Raw genomic sequence first — 25,814 nt, forward strand, 5'->3', positions numbered from 1 at the left:
ATGTGTATATCCAAGGGAATAAGAAAATATTATGGCACTTTCCCGATAGTCTCAGGCTCCAATTTTGTTTGGTTATTTGATACCAGTAGATGTTTTGTTCCATGAGCGAAAATTATATGGGAAAAATGAGTAGAGATTACTGTCAACATTAAATGCAGGAATATTGAGTGTCTCAGGTTTGGGTCGTCTTAGATACCGTCAACTGGAGTGAATTTGCCTCTACCGATTTGGAGCATTTTGAGTATTTTCAGGCTTGCTGTTGTTTTTTCCTTCATTAGGGGACTTGATTTTTCATCAAAAGAAATAACTGTTACAAATCTAAATGCAATCTATTTTGTCCAAATATACAGAGGCACAGTCAGCCCTTAAGGCAAAGTCACCCCAGTTGACGGTAGCTATAAAATTATGATTTAAGCATTTTCAGGCCAAAATTTTAAAAGTAACAAACAACGATGCTGGTATTTGTTGATAACTATAAATGACAACAAAATCTCACCTTTTTCGCATCGCAAACAGCTTGGAGCAGATTTGACACCCAGTAGATATAACTATATTTTAAAAAAATAAAGATTGCATCAATAACAATTGACTACAAAGGTGTGAGTTGTAGAATAAGCATGATTTATTCATCATAATAACAATATACAGCTCCTCCACATTTTCTACCCTTGTCACTGGCACACTCTTGCATACCGTCAACTGGAGCTACTTAGGCCACCCGAAGTAACTTAGGCCACTTACTGAAAACAAGATTGCTTATTTTAAAAGATAAATTACATGTAGCTTTTATCTTTTAAATAATTAGAACCCAATAGATCTAATAAACACTCATGTATTTAATTTTTTTAAAAGCAACCTTTTTTATTCTACGAAGTGGCCAAAGTAACCCCGGATGGCCTAAGTAACACCGGTTGACGGTACATGAATTTTTTTTTTTATTAAAAAAAATTGAACTCTCACTCTCTCACACTCTCAAACCTTTATATTTTTCCCTTTTTATTTTTCTTATGTTTTTTCCTCTCCTGCTTATTAGGACTCTCCATTTTGTCCGTTTTCCTTTTCTTTCCTACTGCTGTTGTGGCTTCTCCGCTCTCATCTATCTGCTTTGCAGACGCAGCAACAGTCATAGGCTGAAGATTAAATTAATGTGAAAGTGAAAAGCATGTTATTATGAAGAGCTTTGGTTTGAATATAGGGCATGTGCAGTTCATTGTTCACTAGATTCTAGTACACCAAATTCCAGCATGCTCTGCAATACAGCACGCTGGAGCTGGCTGACCAAATTTAGTCTATATAATAAGTCATTAAAAAATTTATTTTTTAAAACTTGAGCTTTATAAAGCACAATATCCACTAAATATGCTCAAAGCGCTTTACAAGGGGTCCCTGGTCAACAGCAATATTTAACATGTAGGACGGGACATGACGCCTGTTAGGCGATATTACAATTTTTTTTGACAAAGACAACACTGTTAACGACAAGGTACTCATTTTACACCTGAGTACGGTGAGAGAATGTGAGTAAAGAGCCTTTTCCAAGGACTCAACTGTGCCGAGCGCGAGGCTCGAACCCAGGACCTTCCGATCTGAAAGCGAGTGTCATACCACTAGACCACATAGCCGCACAGTCATTAACTCCCATGAGCATCAGATTTCGGCACGCTTGGATTCTAGAATGTTTTTTGGCTTCTTCTAATGAGAGCGTGCTAGAATTCAGTAAATGCTAGTTATTGTATATCATTTAGGTCAATCGTTCATTGAAAACAATAATTAAAAATTTTACGAGTCTTACCTTGGGAAGACGAAGTATGATGATAATTATTCCGTCTCTTAATGCTGAAGGAGTCAATTGGAGGAAGCGCTGCGTCACGTGATCACTATTTAACTCCGAAAAAGCTGCCCACAACAAGTGTGTAGTAATGATAATACACAACTAAACTAAGTACTCTATGAACTTATCCCGCGATAGGTTACACATGTGTAATATATAGCACAATTTCACCGAAAAACAACAATAATACTCAATATAGAATTATAATCATATTAATAGTAAGGGCAAGGGAGGGAAGGGCAATTGACTCCTTCAGCATTAAGAGACGGAATAATTATCATCATACTTCGTCTTCCCAAGGTAAGACTCGTATAATTTTTTAATTATTCCGTCTACTTTAATGCTGATAGGAGCCACTTGGAGATTTCAAAGCAGGGCAGGTTTTGAGGATAGTACTGAATTTGCAAAAGATTCCGAATGAGATTCAATGGGCTTTTTATAGAATCGAGCAAAGGTAGACTCCCTTTTCCATCCTGCCGTATTAAGTACATGCCATATATCTACACCCTTAGCTGCTGAAGAACAAGATGCTGATCGTGTGCTGTGTGCTTTAAATATGTTAGTATCCACTCCTGACTTGGTTAGGATAAGTCTAATCCAACGTGACAGTGTATCCTTGGAGACTCCTAAGTGAGGGCTAAGGGTGCTAATAAACAATTTATTAGAAGATCGAAGTGGTCTAGTCCGTTTCAAGTATGCTCGTAGATATGTCATAACACAAATCCGCCTGTCCTCATTAAATGCATGGAGTGTAATAATTGTTTGAGGATTAGAAGGCGAGTTATGTTTAAGCAATTTACTAATATGGAATATAGCTTTGCTATCATGAATAGATAAACAAGATGATTCAATAGTCATGGCATGAAATGATTGGCACCTATGTCCCGTAACAAGAGCACATAGCATAAGAAGTTTGGCTCCTAACATAAAAAGGTTAAGATCACGAGCAGGGGAAAGTGATCTTAAATAATTTAACACAGTAGATATGTCCCAAACAGTAGTGTAACGGGCACGAGTGGGTCGAGAATGAAATACACCTTTCATAAATCTACACACTAGCGGATCTGAACCGGTCTCGTTCAATGTTGACACTGCTGACCTCGCTGTATTGATGGCACTGTATCCCAATCCAGATTGAAATAATATTGTCAAAAAAGCTATAGTAGTCTGAACATTTTTACTCATAGGGTCCACCCCATCAGCATCACAAAACTGGATAAATTTCAGTAAGTAACTATTGTACTGTTTTTGGGTGTTGCGACGCCAACTTTTCATAATTATTTTTAAGGCGTGCTTGGAAACTCCTTGTTTCCGGATTTTTGCCCTGATAAGAGACAAGCCATCAACTTTAGTTTTGGATACAAAGGGTGCACAGCTGCCCTGTCTGATGCCAATGTCAATAGGTGTTTTGAGGCTTTTAGATGGACCGGGGGCGCTATCAGCATAGTCATAAGTTAGGGGAACCAAGTCTGTGTTTGCCAAATTGGTGCTATCACCAACGCTCGCGATACTTTGTCTTGTTGTATCTTTTGTAGAGCCCTGGGGATCATATTGAATGGAGGGAATAAATACACAAATCCAGCCCATAAATGATAAAAGGCATTAATGGCACAGGCAGATGGGTCAGGATATAACGACATATATTTGGGAATAAGAAAATTGGTTCTAGAAGCAAAAAGATCAATTTCTGGATTTCCAAAATGATCACAAAGCTTATTGAACTCTGCTCGATTAAGCGACCACTCAGTATGAATAGATAATTTTCTACTATAATCATCAGCAATGGTATTTTCCACTCCGGGAATATGACATGCTGAAATCCATATTCCCCTGGTTTTGCACCATAAAATTAACTCTCGTGTGATGTCATTGCATTTAACTGAATGGGTTCCCCCCATGTTATTAATGTAAGAAACAGCTGTCATATTATCTACTTCTACCCGAATGTGACAATTGGAAATATCTTTGCACAAAGATTGAAGTCCTAAATAAACTGCTTTATTTCTAGAACGTTGATGTGATCCATCTGCTCTTCTTCCGTCCACATACCCTGTGTGGCAACATCATTCATAATTGCTCCATAGCCATGACTGAAGCATCAGTTCTCATCACAAAAGAAGGGTTATCTATATGTAATCGTTTCTTACTGTGGACGCCTTCAGACTTCCACCATTCTAATTCAATAAAAGATTGAACTGAAACTTTAATATATCTATCAAAGTTATATACTTAAAATGGCGATAACGCACAAAGGAGTTGAGATGTTTTACATTTAATATCATTCGATACTTTTTCCCCTGCTCACCGGGTATAGCACGTTTCTCCCTAAGGAAAACATTATTAACAAAATCACCCTCCTCCGGTGTACATTTCTGGATAACACCATCCCTTTCATATTGTATTATCATCTCCTGTAAAGCTAACTTTTCATCCTGTTTAAATTGGATAGTATGAGCTGGTTTCATTTGAACAGGAGGGGACAAAAAATCAATTGCACATCCAGAAATACATTGAATAATAAAAGGATCAGAGGTATACATTTTCCAAGTAGATATAAATAATTTAGTTCTGCCCCCATGCAAATGGGTTACCTTATCCTTTAATTCCTCCTTTTGAATGTGTGTTGCTTGTGGTGTTGTTTGTGGTTGTTCCATGTCCTTGTATTCCCCCGAAAGGTGTTTGTCCCCCCTCCTTGACCTTTCCATGGTTGACCTTTGCCTAAAAAAGGAAACCTTTTCTGGCCATGGGACGGGTACGGGGAAAATCTCCTTGTGGTTTTTGCCACTCGAATAGAATCGTTCATGTCTTTAATCTTATCTTTAATGTTGCTCCCAAATAACTTGTCACTAACAGGATAGGAAGCGGTACAGAGAGCGTTGAGGTCATCTCTAATTTCACTGCGAAGTGACTGTCTTCTATAAATATCCAAACTATGAGAGGCATTGGTGAGCAAAGCGACTCCATCCGAAATATTTTCCAGTACTTCTTTGTTATCTCCTTTCACCATCTCCATAGCCCTGCAAACAGCAGTAATGCCTTTCATAAGCGATACCTGCACTTTCTGCAAGGATGCGTCCCTCATTCTAGAGGCAGGGGATATCTGTTTAAAAACCTCCTCATTGCATTGGACAACCTCTAGTCTAGAGCAATTTGCTGGCACTGGATATTTTTCAGAGAGAGCAGTAATCGTATCCTTGGGCAGACCGTCACATAAAACCTGTGTAACACCAGTTGAAACATTCTCTGCCAGCACCTTCCCTTTCACTTCTGTCCTGCCTACCACATTCTCGAAATATGAGAATGCCTGCTCCATCATCCCTGCATCTCTACTACTGCCTGGCACCATATCAACTGACCGCGAAAGGTCAGCATTACATTCTACATCTTTACTGCCTGACCGCGAAAGGTCAGCATTACTTACATCTTTACTGCCTGATCGCGAAAGATCAGACTCAATGTCATCATTACATATTGGCCGCGAAAGGCCAATATTGACATTAGCATCTTCCTCCTCCATTTCATTAAAACGGTCAAAGGCCTCCTTCACCAATTTGTTGGCACTGGATATTTTTCAGAGAGAGCAGTAATCGTATCCTTGGGCAGACCGTCACATAAAACCTGTGTAACACCAGTTGAAACATTCTCTGCCAGCACCTTCCCTTTCACTTCTGTCCTGCCTACCACATTCTCGAAATATGAGAATGCCTGCTCCATCATCCCTGCATCTCTACTACTGCCTGGCACCATATCAACTGACCGCGAAAGGTCAGCATTACATTCTACATCTTTACTGCCTGACCGCGAAAGGTCAGCATTACTTACATCTTTACTGCCTGATCGCGAAAGATCAGACTCAATGTCATCATTACATATTGGCCGCGAAAGGCCAATATTGACATTAGCATCTTCCTCCTCCATTTCATTAAAACGGTCAAAGGCCTCCTTCATTTGGCTCACCACTGGCACCAATCCCATCAACACACTGAGTTGCTTTTTATTTCATTAAAGTCCAGTTCACTGCTACCAACGCTACTACTACCAGCACCGTAACTGCTCCCCTCCGTTTTCTTTCCTTTACCTTTCCCCTTCACACCTCTTACACTTCCTTTCCCAACACATTCCTTCTCGCTCGCCCCGTCTTTCACTTCACCACCTCCTTTCCCTTTCTTATCGTCCGCTCGGCTACTCTCGATTGTTTCTTTCTCCATCACTGACTCGGAACCAAAAATGGCGTTCATTGTTTGTAAACAAAGGGACCGAGATGGCAGGCGATAAATAGGTGTTAAACTATTGTTTAAAATTGCACAAGTTTTACGAATATATACACTATCCAGATGAATGAATTCACAACATATAAATTGAACACAATTCCGTTTGAAAATATAGAATAATAATAATATAGAATTTAAATCAAATTGAAGTTGGTGGGCTCCAGTGATCAACGCTAAAGCAACGCTAAAAAGTGGTCACGTGACGCAGCGCTTCCTCCAAGTGGCTCCTATCAGCATTAAAGTAGACGGAATAAATATTAATTCTTAATATCTGCCATCTGGGTTTATAAACTAACAAGAACCAAGGACAAAATTCTAAAATTAGCACATCCTCATCCTACTATCCATCAAAATTAAAGACAGGACGCTGGAGAAAGTTGACGAATTTAGAAACTTCTTGGCAGCTTTGTTGACAAATTGGAGAGCCACAAAAATACGAATTACAAATGACAGAGCATTCTTTTCTCTTACAAGTAAAGAATTCACAATAAGAGCAGAACTCAATATAAATGTTTTTAAACATTTTTTTTTTATCTCGACACCCTTTGAACAATAAAGTCCAGGTTTTGAGTCCCACTTTGTACAGCGAATAGTTAAGTCCTTGGAAAAAGGCTCTTTACTCACATTCTCTCACTGTACTTAGGTGTAAAATGAGTACCTGGCCATTAACAGCGTTGTCTCTGTCCGAAAAAATTGTAATATCGCCTAACAGGCGTCATGTCAAGTCCAATATGTTAAAAATTGCTGTTGGCCAGGGACATCTTGTAAAGCATTTTCAGCACGTTAAGTGGATATTGCGCTATATAAAAGCTCAATTTAACTGCCTCAGAATGATTAAAGCATTGCACTGTGACCCTGAAGGTTCCAGGTTCAAGCACTTTCATCTATTTCCTTGGGGAATATTATTGACCCCAAATTTGCTCACTTTGGACACGGGTGATACCAGATGTGTGATGGATTATCTGAATTCTTTCATGGAATAGCTGGCGACTGCATCTTACGATGCTGCAGAGAAGGGCATACTTTTATTTTTCTTCAAATATCCCGTAAAAAGAGCAATGAAAATGTTGCTGCTCAAAGCTCGAAAAATAACAATGTAAAATTGAATGTAAGATTCAATTTTAATACAAAACAGATTAAATGAACGTTTCGGGTTTCCCCATAATCAACAAAACAGGATGAATGAAACACTACAGATGAATGATTAATCTGTAGTGTTTCATTCATCTTGTTTTGTTGATAAAGGGGAAACCCAAAACATTCATTTGATCTGTTTTTGTAATAAAATTGAAGCTTACATTCAATTTCACATTGTTATTTATTACTTAAAAAGAGCATAACTCTTACCTCTTCTGCTCCTCTTTTCCTGCTCTTATTCTTCTTGTTGGACCCACCTAAAATTGAAGAAAAAATAAATAAAAAGTAATAATAATAATAATCTTTATTGTCCAAATAGGCAATTATTGTAAGGTTACAGCTCTTGTAATAGGGGAAAAAAGTAATCAAAATAAGGGTAATAATGATGATAATAATACTGATAGTAATGATAATAAAATAATAATAATAATAAAAAAATAAAAATAATAACAATAAGAAGAAGAAGAAGAAGAATGATGATAATAATAATAGTCTCTCTCTCTCTCTCCTTCTTGTTCTTCAATAATAATTGAAGCGTTATTTTTGAAAAGCCCTGTCTATTTTGATGGGCAATGACAGGATAACTTGGTCTATTCATGTTCAGGCAGACAGCACTACTGTAATGTACAAGATATGAAGTGAGTAGAAAAGTGCCGGAAGACAATAGAGAATAAAAATTTTTTTTCCGCGGCGGTGGTGGGGTTTGAACCTGCGACCTTATTGGTACGACAACTCCGCCTGGCAGGTGAGAGCGTGGCTCTACCGTGTGAGCTATCCACGAACACAAAAATATTCGTTTCAAACCCAAAGTCATTTCTAGATCCCTCTCTCACCCACTTCTTGAGACCGCCGATTCGTTCACCACCATCGCGAAGTAATTTTGACCAGCAGTTAAGCTTAATAGCCAATATTCTCAACACAAACATATAACATAGAAACGATTGAGACATTGAGTATGCTCCGGTGTATGGGGTGAATTTTTAATTCAGAAAAGTGAGTGGAGCAGGCACTTATGTTGGTAACAACAAGATATGAAGTGAGTAGAAAAGTGCCAGAAGACAATAGAGAATAAAAAATTTTTTTCTCTATTGTCTTCTGGCACTTTTCTACTCACTTCATATCTTGTTGTTACCAACATAAGTGCCTGCTCCACTCACTTTTCTGAATTAAAAATTCACCCCATACACCGGAGCATACTCAATGTCTCAATCGTTTCTATGTTATATGTTTGTGTTGAGAATATTGGCTATTAAGCTTAACTGCTGGTCAAAATTACTTCGCGATGGTGGTGAACGAATCGGCGGTCTCAAGAAGTGGGTGAGAGAGGGATCTAGAAATGACTTTGGGTTTGAAACGAATATTTTTGTGTTCGTGGATAGCTCACACGGTAGAGCCACGCTCTCACCTGCCAGGCGGAGTTGTCGTACCAATAAGGTCGCAGGTTCAAACCCCACCACCGCCGCGAAAAAAATTTTTTATTCTCTATTGTCTTCTGGCACTTTTCTACTCACTTCATATCTTGTTGTTACCAACATAAGTGCCTGCTCCACTCACTTTTCTACTGTAATGTACCAAGCCTCCTTTCCAGAAAACCGTTTTGTTTTCTTTTTTTACAAAAGAAATAAGGGCAAGAGACAGTGAAGAGTGATAAGATACAGATTAACAAACCCGCAGAAAGTTTTATCATTCGTTGGAGTTACTAACCCTTGCTGTTTGTAAATATTATCATACTTGTTTATTATTCCTGATGATTAGGAATTATCTTTTTCTGAACCCCTCCCCCCTGCTCACCCAGCAGTGATTGGATAGCTGGGTCTGTTAAACATGTGAGTCTACCATATGAGCTATCCACGATCCTGCTCTCATGGGTGCAAGCAACTGGACCTCAAAAAGCCTGCAAGTCTACTTATGACCAGACATATAAGCTGAAAAAGCCTGCAAGATTCACGGACCGTGTTTTTGTCTGGGTCAACTTTAATTTCTTCTCTAATCAACTTCCGGTTCAAATTTAATAATATAACTATCACTTCCGGGTCACAGTAGCATCGTGATTCAAAAGTTTCGCTTAATCATATGGACGTACCCGACCCGATTGTTAGGACCTAAACAAAAAAAAAAATCAATCAATCAAATCCAAATCGCAAAAAGCCGACGACGTTCTTTTCGGTAACCCAATCGGCCGGCAGTAGCCGGCACTCTTGAACCCATGCGCTTTCACCGGCCAGGCGGAGTTGTACCAATAAGGTCGCTGGTTCAAACCCCCATCACAGCCGCGAACATTTTTAAAATTCTCTATTGTCTTCTGGCATTTTTCTACTCACTTCATCTCTTGTTGTTACCAACATTAGTGCCTGCTCCACTCACTTTTCATAGATTTATTGCACTAACCTTCTAAGATGTCTTGTAGTATTTTCTCCTTCTTGTTAATGCCAGACTGATAGTTGATCCAGTCTTTCTGCCTCGTAGCGAATTTCAACAGGTTAAAGTTATACCAAAGAAACTTGCCAAATCTATCACTCTCAATACGTTGTCGACTCTGTATTAGGAAATAAAATGTTAATACTTTTTAAAAACTTAATTAAGGGTTTGAACTTGTTAATTCTCAATGTACCTCAGACCTGCCAACCTACCTCAACCATACAAAAATATTTACCATATTTTCCCCCAAAGTTAGATTGATTTCTCATATTTTTTCGGGGAAAAAAAATCATATTCTCAACAAATGCAATGATCCAAAATGTCAAACATACCATTTGCTGAACTTATGAAAACTAACAGGGGAACAGAATACTTTTAATATCTGTGACAGTCATCTGTCTTGATACAACTACTCAAGTTCACAATTATGTTGAGACAATATTTATTAGCCTCCAATTTTTCAAGTTTGTTTTTTTCTCCCCTTTTTGCATTCAGCATATCTTGGCCAACATTTCCATGTTACCATTCTTTTGGACCTCAAAGCCTATCAAAGTATGAGAAATCATTATGGTTGGCAAGTCTGATATCTTAGCAGCGAGTCTCAGTCACAAGACATTTCGATTAATGTTCAAAATCACCTCACACAAATACACATTGCTCGGTAGATGTCAGAAATGGAGACCTTGTCAGCAATTTGTTTTTCTTGGTCAGGTATCAGAAGTCAATATCATCTTGACTAACTATTAAGAAAAAAAAATATATTTTTCAGGCAACTGATATGGAATTTAAATTTGATCTGCTAAGCTCATTACAAAAGGTGTGCTCTTTAGTAACTTAATCTGTAAGAATGATTACATGATAGTTCATAATTCTGTGAATGTCTTGATCGTTCATATTTTCAAACTTCCAAATGATGGTCTGCCGGTATCTACATACAAAGCCGGCACTTGGAACAATGCTTTATTGGAACAGCCGCGTTATTGACAAATCACAGACATTGATAAATTCAAAATCATGGATTGAAAAATAAAGTTCCTAAAACGCCAGTTATTTACCTTCAACAATTCCTCAGCAATGAGTATTTTGTTCTTGATGGCGCAACCCTTCCACATTCCCTCTAAGCACCGAGAACCATTTTTATTACAGGCGATATTGATGTAAAAACCCTGGGGATTAAAAAACGAGTTACTGTCAGTAAAGTCACACCTTAACAAACTCGTACCTGACTAAATTTAGTAGGTATTCTGGTATGAAATGCATGCTGTCTACAGGAAAAATGACGAAAATTACAAAGAACTTAAAAGACATCATCAAAAATAACAGGGAGTAAATGTGACTCATAAATAAGGGAACAACAGAAAACAAACGATGTTTCGGCTTTTGGCCTTTTTCAAGTAGCCGAAACGTTGTTCGTTTTCTGTTGTTCCCTTATTTATGAGTCAGATTTACTCCCTTCATCTTTCTCTCCATTTTATCGACTCATTTAGACACCTCTAGTTCAAAGTCATCATAGTTGACGGCACACATTTATTTACCTTCAACTTCCTGACAAACTCGTCCTTCTGCTTGTCCCAGACAGAGGGGCTGTTGAAGAACGCCTCCACAATGTGACTTCCACACTGGTCAGATGCCAGATTGGACAACTCTGCTGAGGTGAGAGCCAGTAGACCTGTCACAATATACTTGGGATTGTCAAACTGGATCATCTGTTGTAGTAATAATGATCCGTGAATGCTGATGGTCTTCAGCAGTCGTGGAGATGGCTGGAAACAAGAAGATGACACAAGAATGTAAGCTTTTATATAACCCAATATCCTCCACATAATGCGGTCAAAGCACTTTACAAGAGGTCCCAAGCTAACTGCAACAATGAACATACAGGAGGAGATATGCAGCCTGACAGTAAATAACTTCTTTTCATCACCTGTCAGATAATCATTTTACACCCAAGAACAGTGAGAAAATGTGAGTCAAAAACCTTATCCAAGGTTCCAACTGTGTGCAGCCAAAAGTGAGACTCAAATCTAATCCCTACAGGTAGCAAATCAAGTGTCTTACCACTAGACTATAATACAGCCTAAATAGATATTAAAAGTTGTTTCTGTGGAGTTATGAATAGTGCGTCTAGGTCACTCTGACAAAGAAAAGAGGTCCAAGAATTGATTTAAAAACACTCTTGACACTCAAATAGTCTACACTAAACAATGCCAATGCACACTTTTTTAAAATCCTGTCAAAAATTTTTTTCTTTTTCAATTCAGAGGTCCCTCAAGTGTAAAACAACATTGTCCCTCTCCAAAAGAATATTGCATGAGGTTGTGACTTCATTTCATCAATTAATGTGCCAAACCACCTGCGAAAAATACACATTGCAGGGTGGATGTCAGAAATGGAGACCTTGCCAGCAATTTGTTTTTATTGGTCAGGTGTCAGAAGTCAATATTATTTTGACTATTAAGACAAACATTTTTTACAGGCAACTGAGATAACCTTGAATTTAAATTTGATCTGCTAAGCTCACGCCAAAAGGTGTGCTTTTTAGTAACTTAATCTGTAAGAATGATCACTATGGGAGCATTGATTTTAGAATGAGCCTTGAGCGAAAAAAAAAATAGCAATCAACAAAAATTTGAATCATAATATCTGAAACACTCATATGATGAGAAGTTAAGATAACAATTTCAAGCATCGACTACTGAAACTACAACATAATTTATTTTTATATAGAGTGTATGTCCACTTTACAAGAGGTCCCAAGTCAACAGCAAAACTAAATAACCTGGGTTCGAGCCTTGCGCTCGGCGCATAGTTGACTCCTTGGAAAAGGCTCTTTACTCACATTCTCTCACCGTACTCAGGTGTAAAATGAGTACCTGGCCGTTAACAGCGTTGTCTTTGTCCGAAAAATTACAATATCGCCTAACAGGCGTCATGTCCCGTCCTACATGTTAAATGTTGCTGTTGATCAGGGACCCCTTGTAAAGCGCTTTGAGCACATTTAGTGGATATTGCGCTATATAAAGCTCAATTTTTATTATCTTGTCCCCATACTTTGTGAGCAGCTTCTTTTTCTTCCTCTCCTTCTTTGTCTTCTTCGTTGTCCTTTGGCGTCTCTGAGGGAAAGAAGATCTCATAAACTGTCATAGAAGCAACGAGGGGTGTTATCTTCTTCCTTTTTTCCTCTGTGTCATCACAATGAAATGCCTTCATCACTGCCTGAAACAGATTAAAGAAAACAAAATGAACACATTAATAAAATAAAATGACCTTAAAGAAAATTCCTTCACAGACATTGGGCCCATGAAGCCAGACTTGACCCCAGTTTCCCTAATGAAAAATCGGCAATAGAAATTGTATACTACCATGTGGATAGGACATTAGTCTATCACATTGCAAAAAAAAAATATATTATGTATAGAGTGTACTTGTTGCTCTTCTGTTCGAATAAGAAAAATCTATTTTAAGTATTGGGTGGGTGTGAAGTTTCAAGGAAAATTCTGAAAATAGCAGGTAAGGAGAGGGTTAACTCAAATTCGTGCAGGGGAAAAAAAAATTAAAACAAACCTGTGTGAGTGTTTTTTGTAGTGCCTGATTTCTTTGACATGCCTCGGCCATCTTTGTGATCACTCCTATATGATTGCAGGCCAGGATGTCTTCCATGAACGGAGTTACCTCCTTCACCAACTCCGTCAACTGAAATATCACGAGGTTATCTCTAAGTCAACCAGTCTTACGCAGAGCCCATAACACATTAAACCAAAGTCAATCCCTGTTTACACAGCACCAAACAAATCAGTAATTCAGTTCAAGCTACCATTAGTTTATTGTAGCAATCGATGAAACAAAACTGAATATATATATATATATATATATATATATATATATATATATATATATATATATATATATATATATATATATATATATATATATATATATATATATATATATATATATATATATATATATAATTACTTGATACAAAGCAAGAAATATTTCATGGTCAAAACCCTTTCTCAGCCAACAAATAAAATAATCAAATTTAAGATATGGAATATAAAGTTCATTTATGTGGGAGTGAAAGTTCTAATTGCCTTTAATTAAAATTAACGATATAGGAAAATGATAGTTCAATAGAGGAATTTATTTTTCTCTCAAACTTTTACATTCAAGTTTCAAACAGCTTTGTCTTTATCTGAGATAAAAATGTGCTCTTTTAAAAAAATATATACTACTTGTGCTCAAAGCACTTAACAAGGGGTCCTGAATCAACAGTAACATTTAACATGTAGGATAAGGCACTATTACAATTATTTTTTCTAGACAGAGAAAATGATTTTATCAGCCAGGCACTCATTTTACACCTGAACACAATTTGAAAATGTGAGTAAGGGACCTTTTCTAATGACTCTTCTTCTCCTTCGTTCCCCCTCATATTGACTTCTAGAAAGAATTGTAGGTGGATATATAATGTATAGACAGTTAGCAATGGTGAATTTTAAAGGCTAAACTACCTGAAAAGATTCTGAATAAAAAATAATAAATAAAAAATCAAATTCCCTTTATTCATCCCATATGAAAAATTTGTCTCTAGGGTCTATTCCAAGGGAAGACATGTTTGAACGTCTAGACTAGTTGGTGAAAGAATACCGTTGTCTTCCTCTGCTCTGTCAGGGATCCATACAGTTTAGTCTGCAGAGGTGTGGTACCAAGCCAAAAATCCTCTCTTGTGGTTGCATACTTTGGACAGGTTCGGAGTATATATATATATATACATACATATATACATACATATTTTTTATTTTTTTTTTTAAGATAACTACTATGTTACTAGTGTGCATCTTGTGTGAGTGTGTCTATGTCAATATTGTATTGTTATAAATGTGTAACCAAATGACAAATTGCCACTTTTTTGGGGACAATAAAGATATATTATTATTATTATATAGTGGCTCCAATGACTCAACTTTGCGCTACTGACAGCTCAATGCCAATCAGAGGTCGAGTGACATATAACAAGATCACAAATCTGCACTACAAGCCAAGTGTAGCAAATTACAAAATTAATGAGCAGGTACCAGTATACGATAAAGATCTGAACAAGTGTGTATGAAAGGGTGTTAGACAAAGCAAGAAAGAAAAATAGAAGAAAAAAAAACATCCAAAAAATCAGTCTGCCTCCCCAGTCGAGGTAAACTGATTTTTTGGGATGTTTTTTTTCTACTACTTTTCTTTCTTGCTTTGTCTGACACCTTTCATACACACTGGCACCTTTCATACACACTGGCACCTTTCATACACACTGGCACCTTTCATACACACTGGCACCTTTCATACACACTGGCACCTTTCATACACACTTGTTCAGATCTTTATCAAGTGTAGCAATCGATGTGAACTTGATTGTCAAATTGCAGACTGGCAATAATTTTACTCTGGATTCTTACTAATATTATGCAAAATTCAGATCATTTACTTCTTCGCTTTACCACTTAATTATATCCTCCTCCTCCCCCCTCTTTTTCTTCTTACCATTACAGTGGTCTCTGTTTATAGGCTGGGCCCTCAGGAATCAGGCAGAGCATGCATATAACTGGACCGTGCTTATAAGCAGATACTGATTTTTTAGTGTAAAGTCAACATCCCTTAGATCCAATTAGTCAAAAAGTATTTCCCGTCTGAGATTCTATAAATGTATGCACCAGATGGCATGTCTGGTAATGGTATTTTCCCATCTAACAGTTCTTTTAAAAATATTATTGTTGTTGAAGATTTTACGACGAACCTACTCTAATATTATATTATCAATAATAATAATATCATAATATCATTTAGGGACAGCGTGGCTCAGCGGTACGGTCTTTGCTTCGTACCCGAAAGGTACCGAGTTCGATCACCCGCCACTGCTATGTGTGGCCTTGAGCAAATCACCCCGTCCTAGCTCAGTTTGCGGCATTGTACTGCGGCTGACGCCTGGGTTATTCCAATCTTCCCTTGGAATAGACCCTAGAGACAAATTTCCCCTATGGGATGAATAAAGGGAATTTTATTTTATTTAATTTAATTATATTTTATAACCAGAATAATCATCTCCATTATCATGACAAAATAGAGAAAGGAAAACTCACACATTTCTGGTTGTTAGCGAGGCCAATACAGAGTCTCTGAAGAATGTAATTGGCGACAGGGTGGAGAGCATAATCTGACAGTCTCCCTTTGAATATTCTATTGAACAACTTTGGGATCTCAGACTCGGAGGCTAGACTGATGAGCAACTCTATCAAGTAGGAACCCACACTGTCTTGGACGATGGCTGGCAAACTGTCAGTTTTGAAAAAATCATTAAAAAAAAAAAAATAGAGGTTGAGACGGTCTTCTGTTCTGAGCTCTTTGATATTCACAATAAAAAAAAAGCAAAAAAACAAAAAAATCTTGAGCGTTTCTATAGAGCAATATCCACTAAACATGCTCGAGGCGCTTCAGAATCTTCCAGATTAGAGGTCGATTGACAGACCCCAAGATCCCAGAGCAAACAAGATCTTGATTATATCACTACAAACTAACTCTGCAAACATAAAATCTGTATTTTCATTGAAAGAAAAATTTGAATTGCAAGATAAAAACCTTCATCAGAAATTGTAACCATTTTTTTTTTTTTTACACACTTGTCACTTTAAGATCCTGTAGGCAGGACTGTCAACCTATAATTCCTGTAAGTCAGGGAAAGACTTTAAAAAACCATAACGGGATGAACTTTTAACAATCACTAAATAGAAATACCTGTCGTTAAAATAATTCTTGTATCAAAATCAAATTCAACAAAAATAAAAAATGATATATAATGAACATGATTAATCTAGATTTATCTAAAAAAACATCTAGATTAATCATGTTCATTGTATAAACATAACTAAGCCCTGCTGTATTCAACGTAGCTGAAATTTAATTCCATTTGTACAAATTGGTCGAACTGCTCATTCTCACAATTCTACAAGTTCTAAATTTGGTTTGCTAGTCACCATTTATTCTTTTTTTAAAATGTATACACAATTTTAGACGTGCTATTGGCAACAAATAAAACAGTTTACATTTTCTAAGCAAAATGTCAAAATTTTAAGAGTAGGGAAAAAAAAGGTTAAAAAAAAGGTTACTGCATCAAGACCGAAGCTTTTTGTATCCTTCTTTAAAAGTAAATCACTTCTTTGCTTTTAAGTACACATGTAGAATAGTAATGAATAATCAAATTTTATACGAGTATTAAGCCACAGCAAAATTTAAGACGAGCAAGAGCAAAAAATTAAATGGTACATCTGAAATTTGCTTTTGCTAAAATTTGTCAACCCAAATACATAAAATAACCGACCTTTCTGCACTTTGTATACTAGTATATTGCAATTAACATAATATTCTCTTTTATAACAAACTCTTGCTTACAATATACATATACTCTGAGCTGGGTCCCATTTGGCTACCTTAAAAGTATGCCTGCTTCATGCATTGGATATGCTAGACTTCATATAAGTTTTCCCATACTTAATCTTAAGCAGAAAAAAAAAAAATCTAGTAAAAAGAAAAGAAACAAAAAAAAAACAAAAAATAATTTTAAAAATCGACTGTTATAGAGTGCAATATCCCCTAAATATTCTTTGCAAGGGACCACAAACCAACAGCAGCGCATAACATGTAGGTTCCGTAATGCACTATTACAATTATAATTGCTTTTTTTTTGTCCACGCAGACAATGTTAAAATCAACTAAGTACTAATTTAACATTTGATCAGAGGTGAGAAAATGGGAGTATAGAACTTTCTCTAACGACTCAAAACTTTACACTGCACACAAACAGGACTCAAACAGGGACATAGTACAGGACAGAGGATGAGAGTCATAGTACAACACCAAAAATTCACAAAGAAATGCAGTAGCAGCAAATGAAATCAAAGTGAGATACAAATCTCTATCAAAGAGAGTGCTCACTTTTTAGAAGTGTCTCCAGCATCAACCGCTGTATTTATCAAGGTCGGGTTAGCCTTTTCCATCAGCATCTGGGCAATTTGTTCAAATTCTGTCGTGTTAGATTTGTGCAAGATGAAAATTATTGTTTGGAGCACAAGGCAGAAGTTGGGGTCTGTCAAATGATCCGTAGCTGAAGTAAAAAAATAAACATGAAAAAAAACATAAGATTTTATGACGGGCAATATCCATTTAATGTGCTCTACTGCCAACAGAATCACTGAACTAAAGAGTTATGTATCTAAAACAATTAGATGTAATTAAACATGGAGAAAAAAACTAATTAAAAGTGAGATTGAAAATAAATAATAAAAGGAATGGATGAAAACTTAGCTTGCAAAATAAACCTGTCCTTGAAAAATTGACATTTCATTCTTAAAGTGATAGTGCAATGTTGAGCATCAAAATATCAAGTAAGCAATAAAAGATGATGTCAAGAACAAATAAAAGCAACGGACATTGAAAACTTCATAACGAGATAAATTCCCAATCCTTGGGCATCAAGCTTAAAGTGTAAACAATAATTTTTACCTTCATCGCTGAGGATAGTAACAACTTCACTTTTAATAGCATCAAATTCTGACTGGAAGTCAGAGCTTAACTCCGGACTCAACTTGGCATTTTTTCTCAGCTGTAAATTCTTTTTGGAATCTGAAACGGATTGGGTTTTGCATTAACACATTTGTAGCCTAATAAATTCATCCCCAACAAAAATTCAGAAAGCATAATGATACAATTTAAAAAATAGCAAAACTCAAAGTCAAAGGGCTCTTCTATTTAGGTTTGGACATGTTTTCATTTAAGCATACCGACTGACTAAAAACGAGAAAACAAATATATACGCAAAATAACACATATTTAACACAAGTGCTAAAGTTGCCTGCCATTTATAATTACCACTCCTAGTAGTAGTATCGAATGGCTACACCTCTATTTTGAATCTTTTAATCCATTCTTCAAATTCCTTTCCTGCCTTATAGGCTGTCTCGTAGCATCCTGATAGGCTTGTCACTGGGCAGTGGATGACGATGTGGTCCATTGTCTCAGGGCCTCCTTGGCAATGACGGCATGCATCTGATTCTCTCAGATTCCATCTATGCATGTTAGCTGCGGTTCTGCCATGTTCTGTCAAAATGCGGTTGGAGGTGACCCAGCATTTTCGGCTATTGCAGAGAAAGCGAGGTGTTCTTTCTGTTGGGTCGGGTATGATGTCGCCTCCCCTGGGGCTGACCACCCCTAGTCATAAAGTGGTAAGATTACAGTTCAAATAGAAACTGTGTCACATTGTTTTTTTTGTTTTTGTTTTTAAGGGTTTTACGGCGCTTGCAACACATTAAGGTCATATCAGCGCCAGTAAAAAGGAAGAAATGTGATAGTAAAAAGTTCTAGAATTACAATAAAGCATCCAAGAAAAAGGAAGACAAAGGGGAATTGGTTCAAATAAGAAACAGGTGTAGATACCAAAAGCACTCTATCAAAGTACTTAGTTTGAGATCACTAAAAGTCTCATCCAGACACAAGCACAGGTCCCCGCGAAGAGGAACAGACTCAAATGTTTTACAAATCATTTTTAATATAAAGAAAGCATAATACAGTGCATAACAGAGCAATGAAAAAAATATAATCTCCCAAAACTAACTATACATTCAACTGTTTCCTTCTCAGCCAGGGCATCCGGCTAGGACCAGGCCAAAACCAAGTAATCTCATTCCAAGACAAAGACAGAAAGCATGTTGGAAAACAGATATAAGGGGATAGAAGACACAGTATGTACCCCCCTGCCCACTATGGGAGGTCAGGAACCCCACCCAGAAACTGTGTCACATTCTTCTGGTGACAATAATTACAAACTTTGAACATGACAAAGTCTCAGCCTGTCGAGTTAATGACAAGCAAATCATGTGCAAAGTAAATTCAAATCTGCTCTCTTCCATTCAATCATATTATGGAACATTGCTGATGGCAACATAAAATGAAAAAGGAGGAAGATTTTGATTGCCTATCTTTACTGCACTAACCCCCATTTTTTTAGAAATTGAGATGATAAACAAATCATTGATAATCTAGTAAACCTCCGGAGAGTGGGGAAATTGCACATATTTATTGTTCCACCACACATCAACTTTCTCACTGCGAGTATGACTGGAGGAAATGTAATTTCTTTAAAAGAGAAAGTTCCTCCTCTGACTCCAACATCGCGGATTTCCGCAGATCGGAAGAAAACCATCAGCACTGATGGAATATGCACGTTCGGATTACCAAGAATTTGTTACCAGTCGAAAAAGAGAAAAAATAGATACTGTATATTTACAAACATTTTAAATTTATAAAATTTTTTTTTTCTTAGATTACCATTTGACCTAGCTTTTCAAACCAAGAAAAAAGAGGTGACATACCAAAGTCTTTCCTTTTAGTTCGTGAACTTTGACTGCGAATGACCTCTTCCTTCACCTGCACGCCTCCCAAAACTTCCAGGAATGACCGTAACACGTGGCTACCGTAGGTGTCAGTCAGGAACTGTTTCATTTCCGACAGGGAAAACTCACAAAGTTTTTCAATAACAGTCTGGTAAACGAGTCAAGGCAGGATAAACATATACATATTATATCAGTTCTATTGTGGATAAGGAGAGGATTGAGAAGGAGCTGTTTTGAATGTATGGAGAGGAGATGGGACATGTCAAAATAGGATGGGGAGAGAAAATATATGCATTCTTATTTCAGACTTGCATCATGTAATAGATTTAATCAGTATTTTCTATCTCATCTAGTATCTAAAACAAGTGATATTGAGGGGTCAGTGACCAGATGGGTGACCATTATAAAAAACACAATTTTTTTAAAAAATTGAGCTTTTACAGAGCGTAATATCCACTAAATGTGCTCAAGTTGCTTTACAAAGGGTAGCAGACCAACAGCAACATGTAGAACAAGATATGGTGACTATTAGGCGATATTACAATTTTTTTTTCCCTGGCAGAGACAATGCTGTTAATGGCCAGGTACTAATTTTACACTGAGGTACAGTGAGAGAATGTGAGTAAAGAGCCTTTTTCCCAGGACTCGACTATGCGCTGAGTGTAACTCAAACCCAAGACTTTCCGATTCGAAAAAGAGTGTCATACCACAAGACCACATAGCAATAATACCTATCACTATCTCAATATTCTGGCAACAGTATTGTGTCCTTGGGTTAAGATATTAACTAACACCACTCAACTATGATGTGAATCAGTACCCGGCCGCGCAGTGATGAATACAATGTGAGTGCTACTAAAAAAGGCAACTCGCAAAAAAAAAAACAACAAATAATATGACAGAGTAATTTGATACCATTTTTGTTTTTTTGCCAGGAACTCAATGATAAGTGAAGTAAACTGAGACGGGGTGAATGTGGAACGGCACCATATTAATATGCATATTCATTTATTGCTTTAACAATGTTTTATTTAAACTATGAATGGTTCAAATGCAATACCTGAATTAAAAAGTGATGCAAATTAATGTCAATGAATTTTAATGCAATTAATCATAATTTTAATGAAATGGCTTACTAAAGAATACAATGTGTTATAAGCAACTTTATATTTTATTATAGTTGGCAGTCTTGTTTGATAAGCATCAATGAATCATTTGTGTTTGTTTGTTTTGTTTTTAAGGGTTTTACAGTGCTTGCAACACATTAAGGTCATATCAGCACCAGTAAAAAGGAAGAAAATGGAAAAGTAAAAAGTTCTAGAATTACAATTAAAGCATCGAAGAATAAGGCAGACAAAGGGGAACTGGTTCAAATAGAGAACAGATGTAGATTCCAAGAGCACACTATCAGTGTACTTAGTTTGAGATCAGCTAAAAGTCTCATCCAGACACAAGCACAGGTCCCCACTAAGAAGAATACACTCAAATGCTTACAAATCATATATAATATATAAACAAAACATAATACAACGCATAACAGAAAGATGATTTACAAGGGAAAAAAATATCATCTCCCAAAACTAACTATACATTTGACTGTTTCCCTCCCAGCCAGGACAAGTAATCTCATTCCAAGACAAAGACAGAAAGCATGTTGGAAAACAGACAGACATAGGGGGATAGAAGACACAGTATGTACCTCCCTGCCCCAATATGGGAGGTCAGGAACCCCACCCAGTCATCAATGAATCAACTAATCTTAAATGTAATTCTATGAACCTTAAAAGATTTTTTTTCCTCCTCGTCCAACTGGTCGTCATCGTACATGTCAGGGATATATTGTATAAGGGACTGGAAAACATGGCTGGCAAATCTGTCGAAAGAAACAGTCGACAGGTGGTTGCAGAATTCACAAAACAGAATACGCAGATGTACAGGCTGACTGTGAGGTAGCAAACCTTCCAGGATATGGCTGACTGTCTGGTTCTGAGACGCTTTCACTCCTTCGTCTTTAACAGCAAGATATACATTGTCAAGAAAGTTTTCTGAGGAAAGAGGCAAATAAAGGGAAAAAAATTTAGAGCTTTTATATAGCGCAGTCTCCACTAAATGTGCTCAAAGAGCTTTACAAGGGGTCCCTGACTAACAGCAACATGTAGCATGTAGAATGAGACATGACGCATGTTTGGCGATGTTACAATTTTTTCTGACAGAGACAACGCTGTTGACGGCCAGGTACTCATTTTACACCTGAGTACTCTGAGAGAATGTGAGTGAAGAGTCTTTTCCAAGGACTCAACTATGTGCCGAGCAAGGCTCGAACTCAGGACCTTCCGATCCGAAAGCGAGTGTCATACCGCTAGACCACAGTCCTTCAGCGCCATAAGGCCCATGAAGCTGTAATTAATCTCTGCTTAGTGTCTGTGAATTGTTAAATGTAAATGGACTGTGTAATAACCGCTTGCAACCCTTTGAGTTTTGGTAGGACTTTGATGAAATTCAAGATATGAAAAGAATTTAACATTCACATTTAACAAAAAAAAAAAAAATTAAAATTGATGCAATCCACACTCATGAACTTATGGATGAAAATTATAAGGAAGCTGCTATTTTCACTGTACGGTGATAAGTGTGGTAGGCGATTGTCACCGTACAGTGATAATATCTTGGTAGGCTATTTTAACAAGCTATGATGCAGCACTTCATATAAAACACCGTCAAATAACTCAGAAATAGAAATGTTGAAATTTCTTAGACGTATTTTTTTCAGAAATTTTGTGCATCCCCCTCCCCTCTCCTTTCTATTAAATTTATGTTCACAAATTGTGCCGGTGAAAATTCACTTTTCATTCACCAAAAGGGAATACAACGACAAAACGTAGTAAAAGTAGGCAGTTTAGTGAGCAGCAGCAGTGGCAGTCAAATTTTGACCCAACTCGCCCATAGGAAAGTTGTGACTGGAAATTGCCGTTCGCGTTTTGGGGGGTTCAATTAAAGATGCATAACTACGTGATAAAGAGGAATATCGCAGATATTTTGGTATCATTATTTTCGTCTTTCAATTTCCTTTTAAATGGTGCCAATTAAGGAAAAATCCATTAATAATTCCAGAAGTTATATGAAGTTAAAATTTGGCAATTTTCAAATGCATTTATTTTTTTATTTACCGCGTGTGTTTTTAAAATTTAAACGCTTGTTTTTAGAATAACATCTAAACTTTATTCATGCCAAATTTCAGGGCTCTATATCAATGCGCAGACACCTTTTAACTCTGCGCCGAAATGCCTTGTTTACATTATCTTCTCATCATGACTGCCGGGCGATATCAATATTCATATCGATATTTTTAATTTAGTTATGTATTATGTTAAATTTAGTACATAATATTTTCATTACTATTATTTACTATGTTTTTATTTTGAATACATACTTTCCAACTTTATTTATAGGCATTTTATAGTTTTTGTTTTAAAAGTTCGTATATTTCTTCTCTTTGTGAAATCCGATATTAATAATATCGATATTTTAAAAATACCAATTGCTTTAATTTAATTTCATTTTACTTTGCCATCAAGTCATCAAGTTTCTTTCCCATATGTTTAGATATGTTTATCATTTGTATCCATATTTTAAAGGCCTTAGCCTTAATAATTATTATGGTAAGAAGTTCTATTAGTTTTGACACCCCCATACATTGAGAGAGAAGGGAGGGGGGGGGGGATAAAATTATATTAATTGTCAGTTCAAATGATGTAATAGCAATAAACCCAAAGTGGTTCAGCAGAATTTTTTAAAGTATTAAAAGCCAGAACTTTCCTTCTAATTATAATAGGGAATCTGTTTCAATTTATTTGAACTTCTTCAATCTACCATTTTACTTATATGCAATTAAATTGCCATAGGTAAAAATAAACTCATGTCATTACACAACATGTTTATATCTTTCCATTTAAATACTCTCAAACCCTTTTTTATTCTCTATGTATTAATTAAAAGAGGGTAATTATTTGCAATTGTTTCAGTGAGATATTGGGGATAAATCCAAAAGTGATAGAGCAAATTCTTTCTTACGTCTAGCAGAGTTTTTGATTATGTAACATTTGCGTCATATTATGTAATAATGTGTTAATTTGAAATGTTTATCTTCCTCTTTATTAATGTAAATGCATTGTCCTCGATAAGACGAACATTTTGGTATACAATATATGATATATATATGAGTTCCATATTGACTGTTTTAACCATTTTTTATTAACATCACGCGTTTTCGGTCACAACTTTGCAATGGTAATTTTGGGGTAAAAATCGGTCTGAAATTTCAGACTTTGAACTGCCGTAACTACATTTCTAATCAAGATAGAAACAAAATTCAAACTGTTTTGTAATCTGTGTTGCCAGCTCTTTCATATGACATTGGTTCCAAGTGTGTGAGTTACATTTAGAATTTCTATTAAACTCCCTAGTAAAAGTGCTATCGAAATAAAAGAGCAATGTACTATGTCGCTGGTGGTAAGGACTCGGTGGACAATAATAATAACACTGGTGGTAAGGACTCAGTGGGTAGTTGTGGTAGTGGTAGGAACTCAATGGATAATCATAGTCAATAGTCATAGTCATAGTCATAGTGCTTCTGATTGGCAGATACATACGGGTGATAGCTTGGTAGACTATTTTCACGGTATGGTGAAAGTCTTTCCGAAATTATAATTAATCAGTAAATGAATGTGCACCACTTTATATATAATGAGTATGACATATGAGTATCTAGTATAAGTATAAGTACAAATAAATGTTGCCTTACTCTTTACGTCTGGGTCCTCGTCGTCAAATCCTGCCTCAACTGTTGCCGACACTTGTCTATAGTAGGCCATCATTTCATCTGACAAGATGCCCAGCTTCGGTTTCTCCTCAAACGAATTGTCGTTTCGGTCAAAATTCTTCGAAAAACGTCCACCCCCTCTGCCTCTGCTTTCGAATTTTCCACCTCCTCGTCCTCTCCCTCTACTAAAATGTCCACCTCCTCTTCCTCTGAAATTTCCACGACCTCTACTCCTGAAACTTTCACCTCCTCTACCCCTTGGGTTTCCATCTCCTCTTCCTCTACCTCTGTTCCCAGAACCAAAACTAAAGTTTTCACCATCACCACCACGTCTGTCTATCCTGAAACTTGCGTGTCCATCCCCTCTGTTCTTCACATCTCCGTCCCTATTGCCCTTTAAAGTGGCATTATCACTGTCACCGAACGTAAAATGTTTCCCCATTCTCTAATTTTCGTGATTACATGATATCTTTCTTGTAAAACATGCACTGTATCTATAAATATTAATAGCTACCAACTATTTCAAACACACGTTGTCCTCGGTTGTTTATGTTTTGGTTTCTATTTTCGATTTCGATTATTCGCCTCGCCGGAAATAAGAAAATGAAAAGTGTTTCTAGTATTTTGATAAGTGGCAATGTCACCCTCTCATAAAAGGTACCTGTCATAAGTTGGATCAAGTTTTAATTTGAGAAAAAAAAGAGAAGATGGTCAAAATTCAAAACTCAAAATATCAAAATCCTATGTACAAACATTGAATCCGAAAAGAGGAAGTCGGAGACATGAGAATGTTTGAATAAAGAGCAAATTTCAACTAGATAGATATAAGAAATGATAATGCAGAATCATATAAAATAAGGCAGAGGCTAGGGAGACAAAAATTCTAACCATTGGTCGATTTTGGCTAA

At 36.6% G+C, this 25,814-nt stretch overlaps 1 protein-coding gene across 2 annotated transcripts; it reads right to left on the reverse strand.

Annotated features, from left to right (window-relative positions):
* Nucleotides 1-600: 600 nt before the first annotated feature.
* Nucleotides 601-25,498, reverse strand: LOC144977621 (nucleolar protein 9-like). 2 transcript variants are annotated; one of them, XR_013646357.1, is made up of 14 exons: nucleotides 24,889-25,495; nucleotides 21,867-22,132; nucleotides 20,067-20,235; nucleotides 18,202-18,321; nucleotides 17,635-17,803; nucleotides 15,786-15,978; nucleotides 13,222-13,350; nucleotides 12,709-12,873; nucleotides 11,193-11,420; nucleotides 10,713-10,823; nucleotides 9,628-9,775; nucleotides 7,450-7,496; nucleotides 922-1,130; nucleotides 601-699 (listed from the first exon to the last, which is right to left on the reverse strand). XR_013646357.1 is itself a non-coding variant. In XM_078923019.1 (13 exons), exons 1-13 carry the CDS (start codon nucleotides 25,346-25,348, stop codon nucleotides 981-983), a joined length of 2,355 nt encoding a protein of 784 aa, XP_078779145.1. In that variant the 5' UTR covers nucleotides 25,349-25,498; the 3' UTR covers nucleotides 601-980. The 2 variants fall into 2 exon arrangements, 1 of the variants encoding a protein (XP_078779145.1); XM_078923019.1 differs by having other exon boundaries at nucleotides 601-1,130; nucleotides 24,889-25,498.
* Nucleotides 25,499-25,814: the final 316 nt, after the last annotated feature.

This window comes from Berghia stephanieae, chromosome 7 (assembly GCF_034508935.2).
Source record: "Berghia stephanieae isolate SIO BIC M18660-M18661 chromosome 7, UCSD_Bste_1.3, whole genome shotgun sequence".
NCBI classification, from domain to species: Eukaryota; Metazoa; Mollusca; class Gastropoda; order Nudibranchia; family Aeolidiidae; genus Berghia; species Berghia stephanieae.

Bases quoted from the DNA above. Each gene is read 5' to 3' on its own strand.
- LOC144977621 (XM_078923019.1), bottom strand. From the start codon at position 25,348: ATGGGGAAACATTTTACGTTCGGTGACAGTGATAATGCCACTTTAAAG. The intron at 20,236-21,866 runs GTTCATAGAATT...CTCGTTTACCAG, and splicing joins AGGAAAAAAAATCTTTTAAG to ACTGTTATTGAAAAACTTTG. The intron at 7,497-9,627 runs GTTAGTGCAATA...CTTCAATTTTAG, and splicing joins ACTACAAGACATCTTAGAAG to GTGGGTCCAACAAGAAGAAT.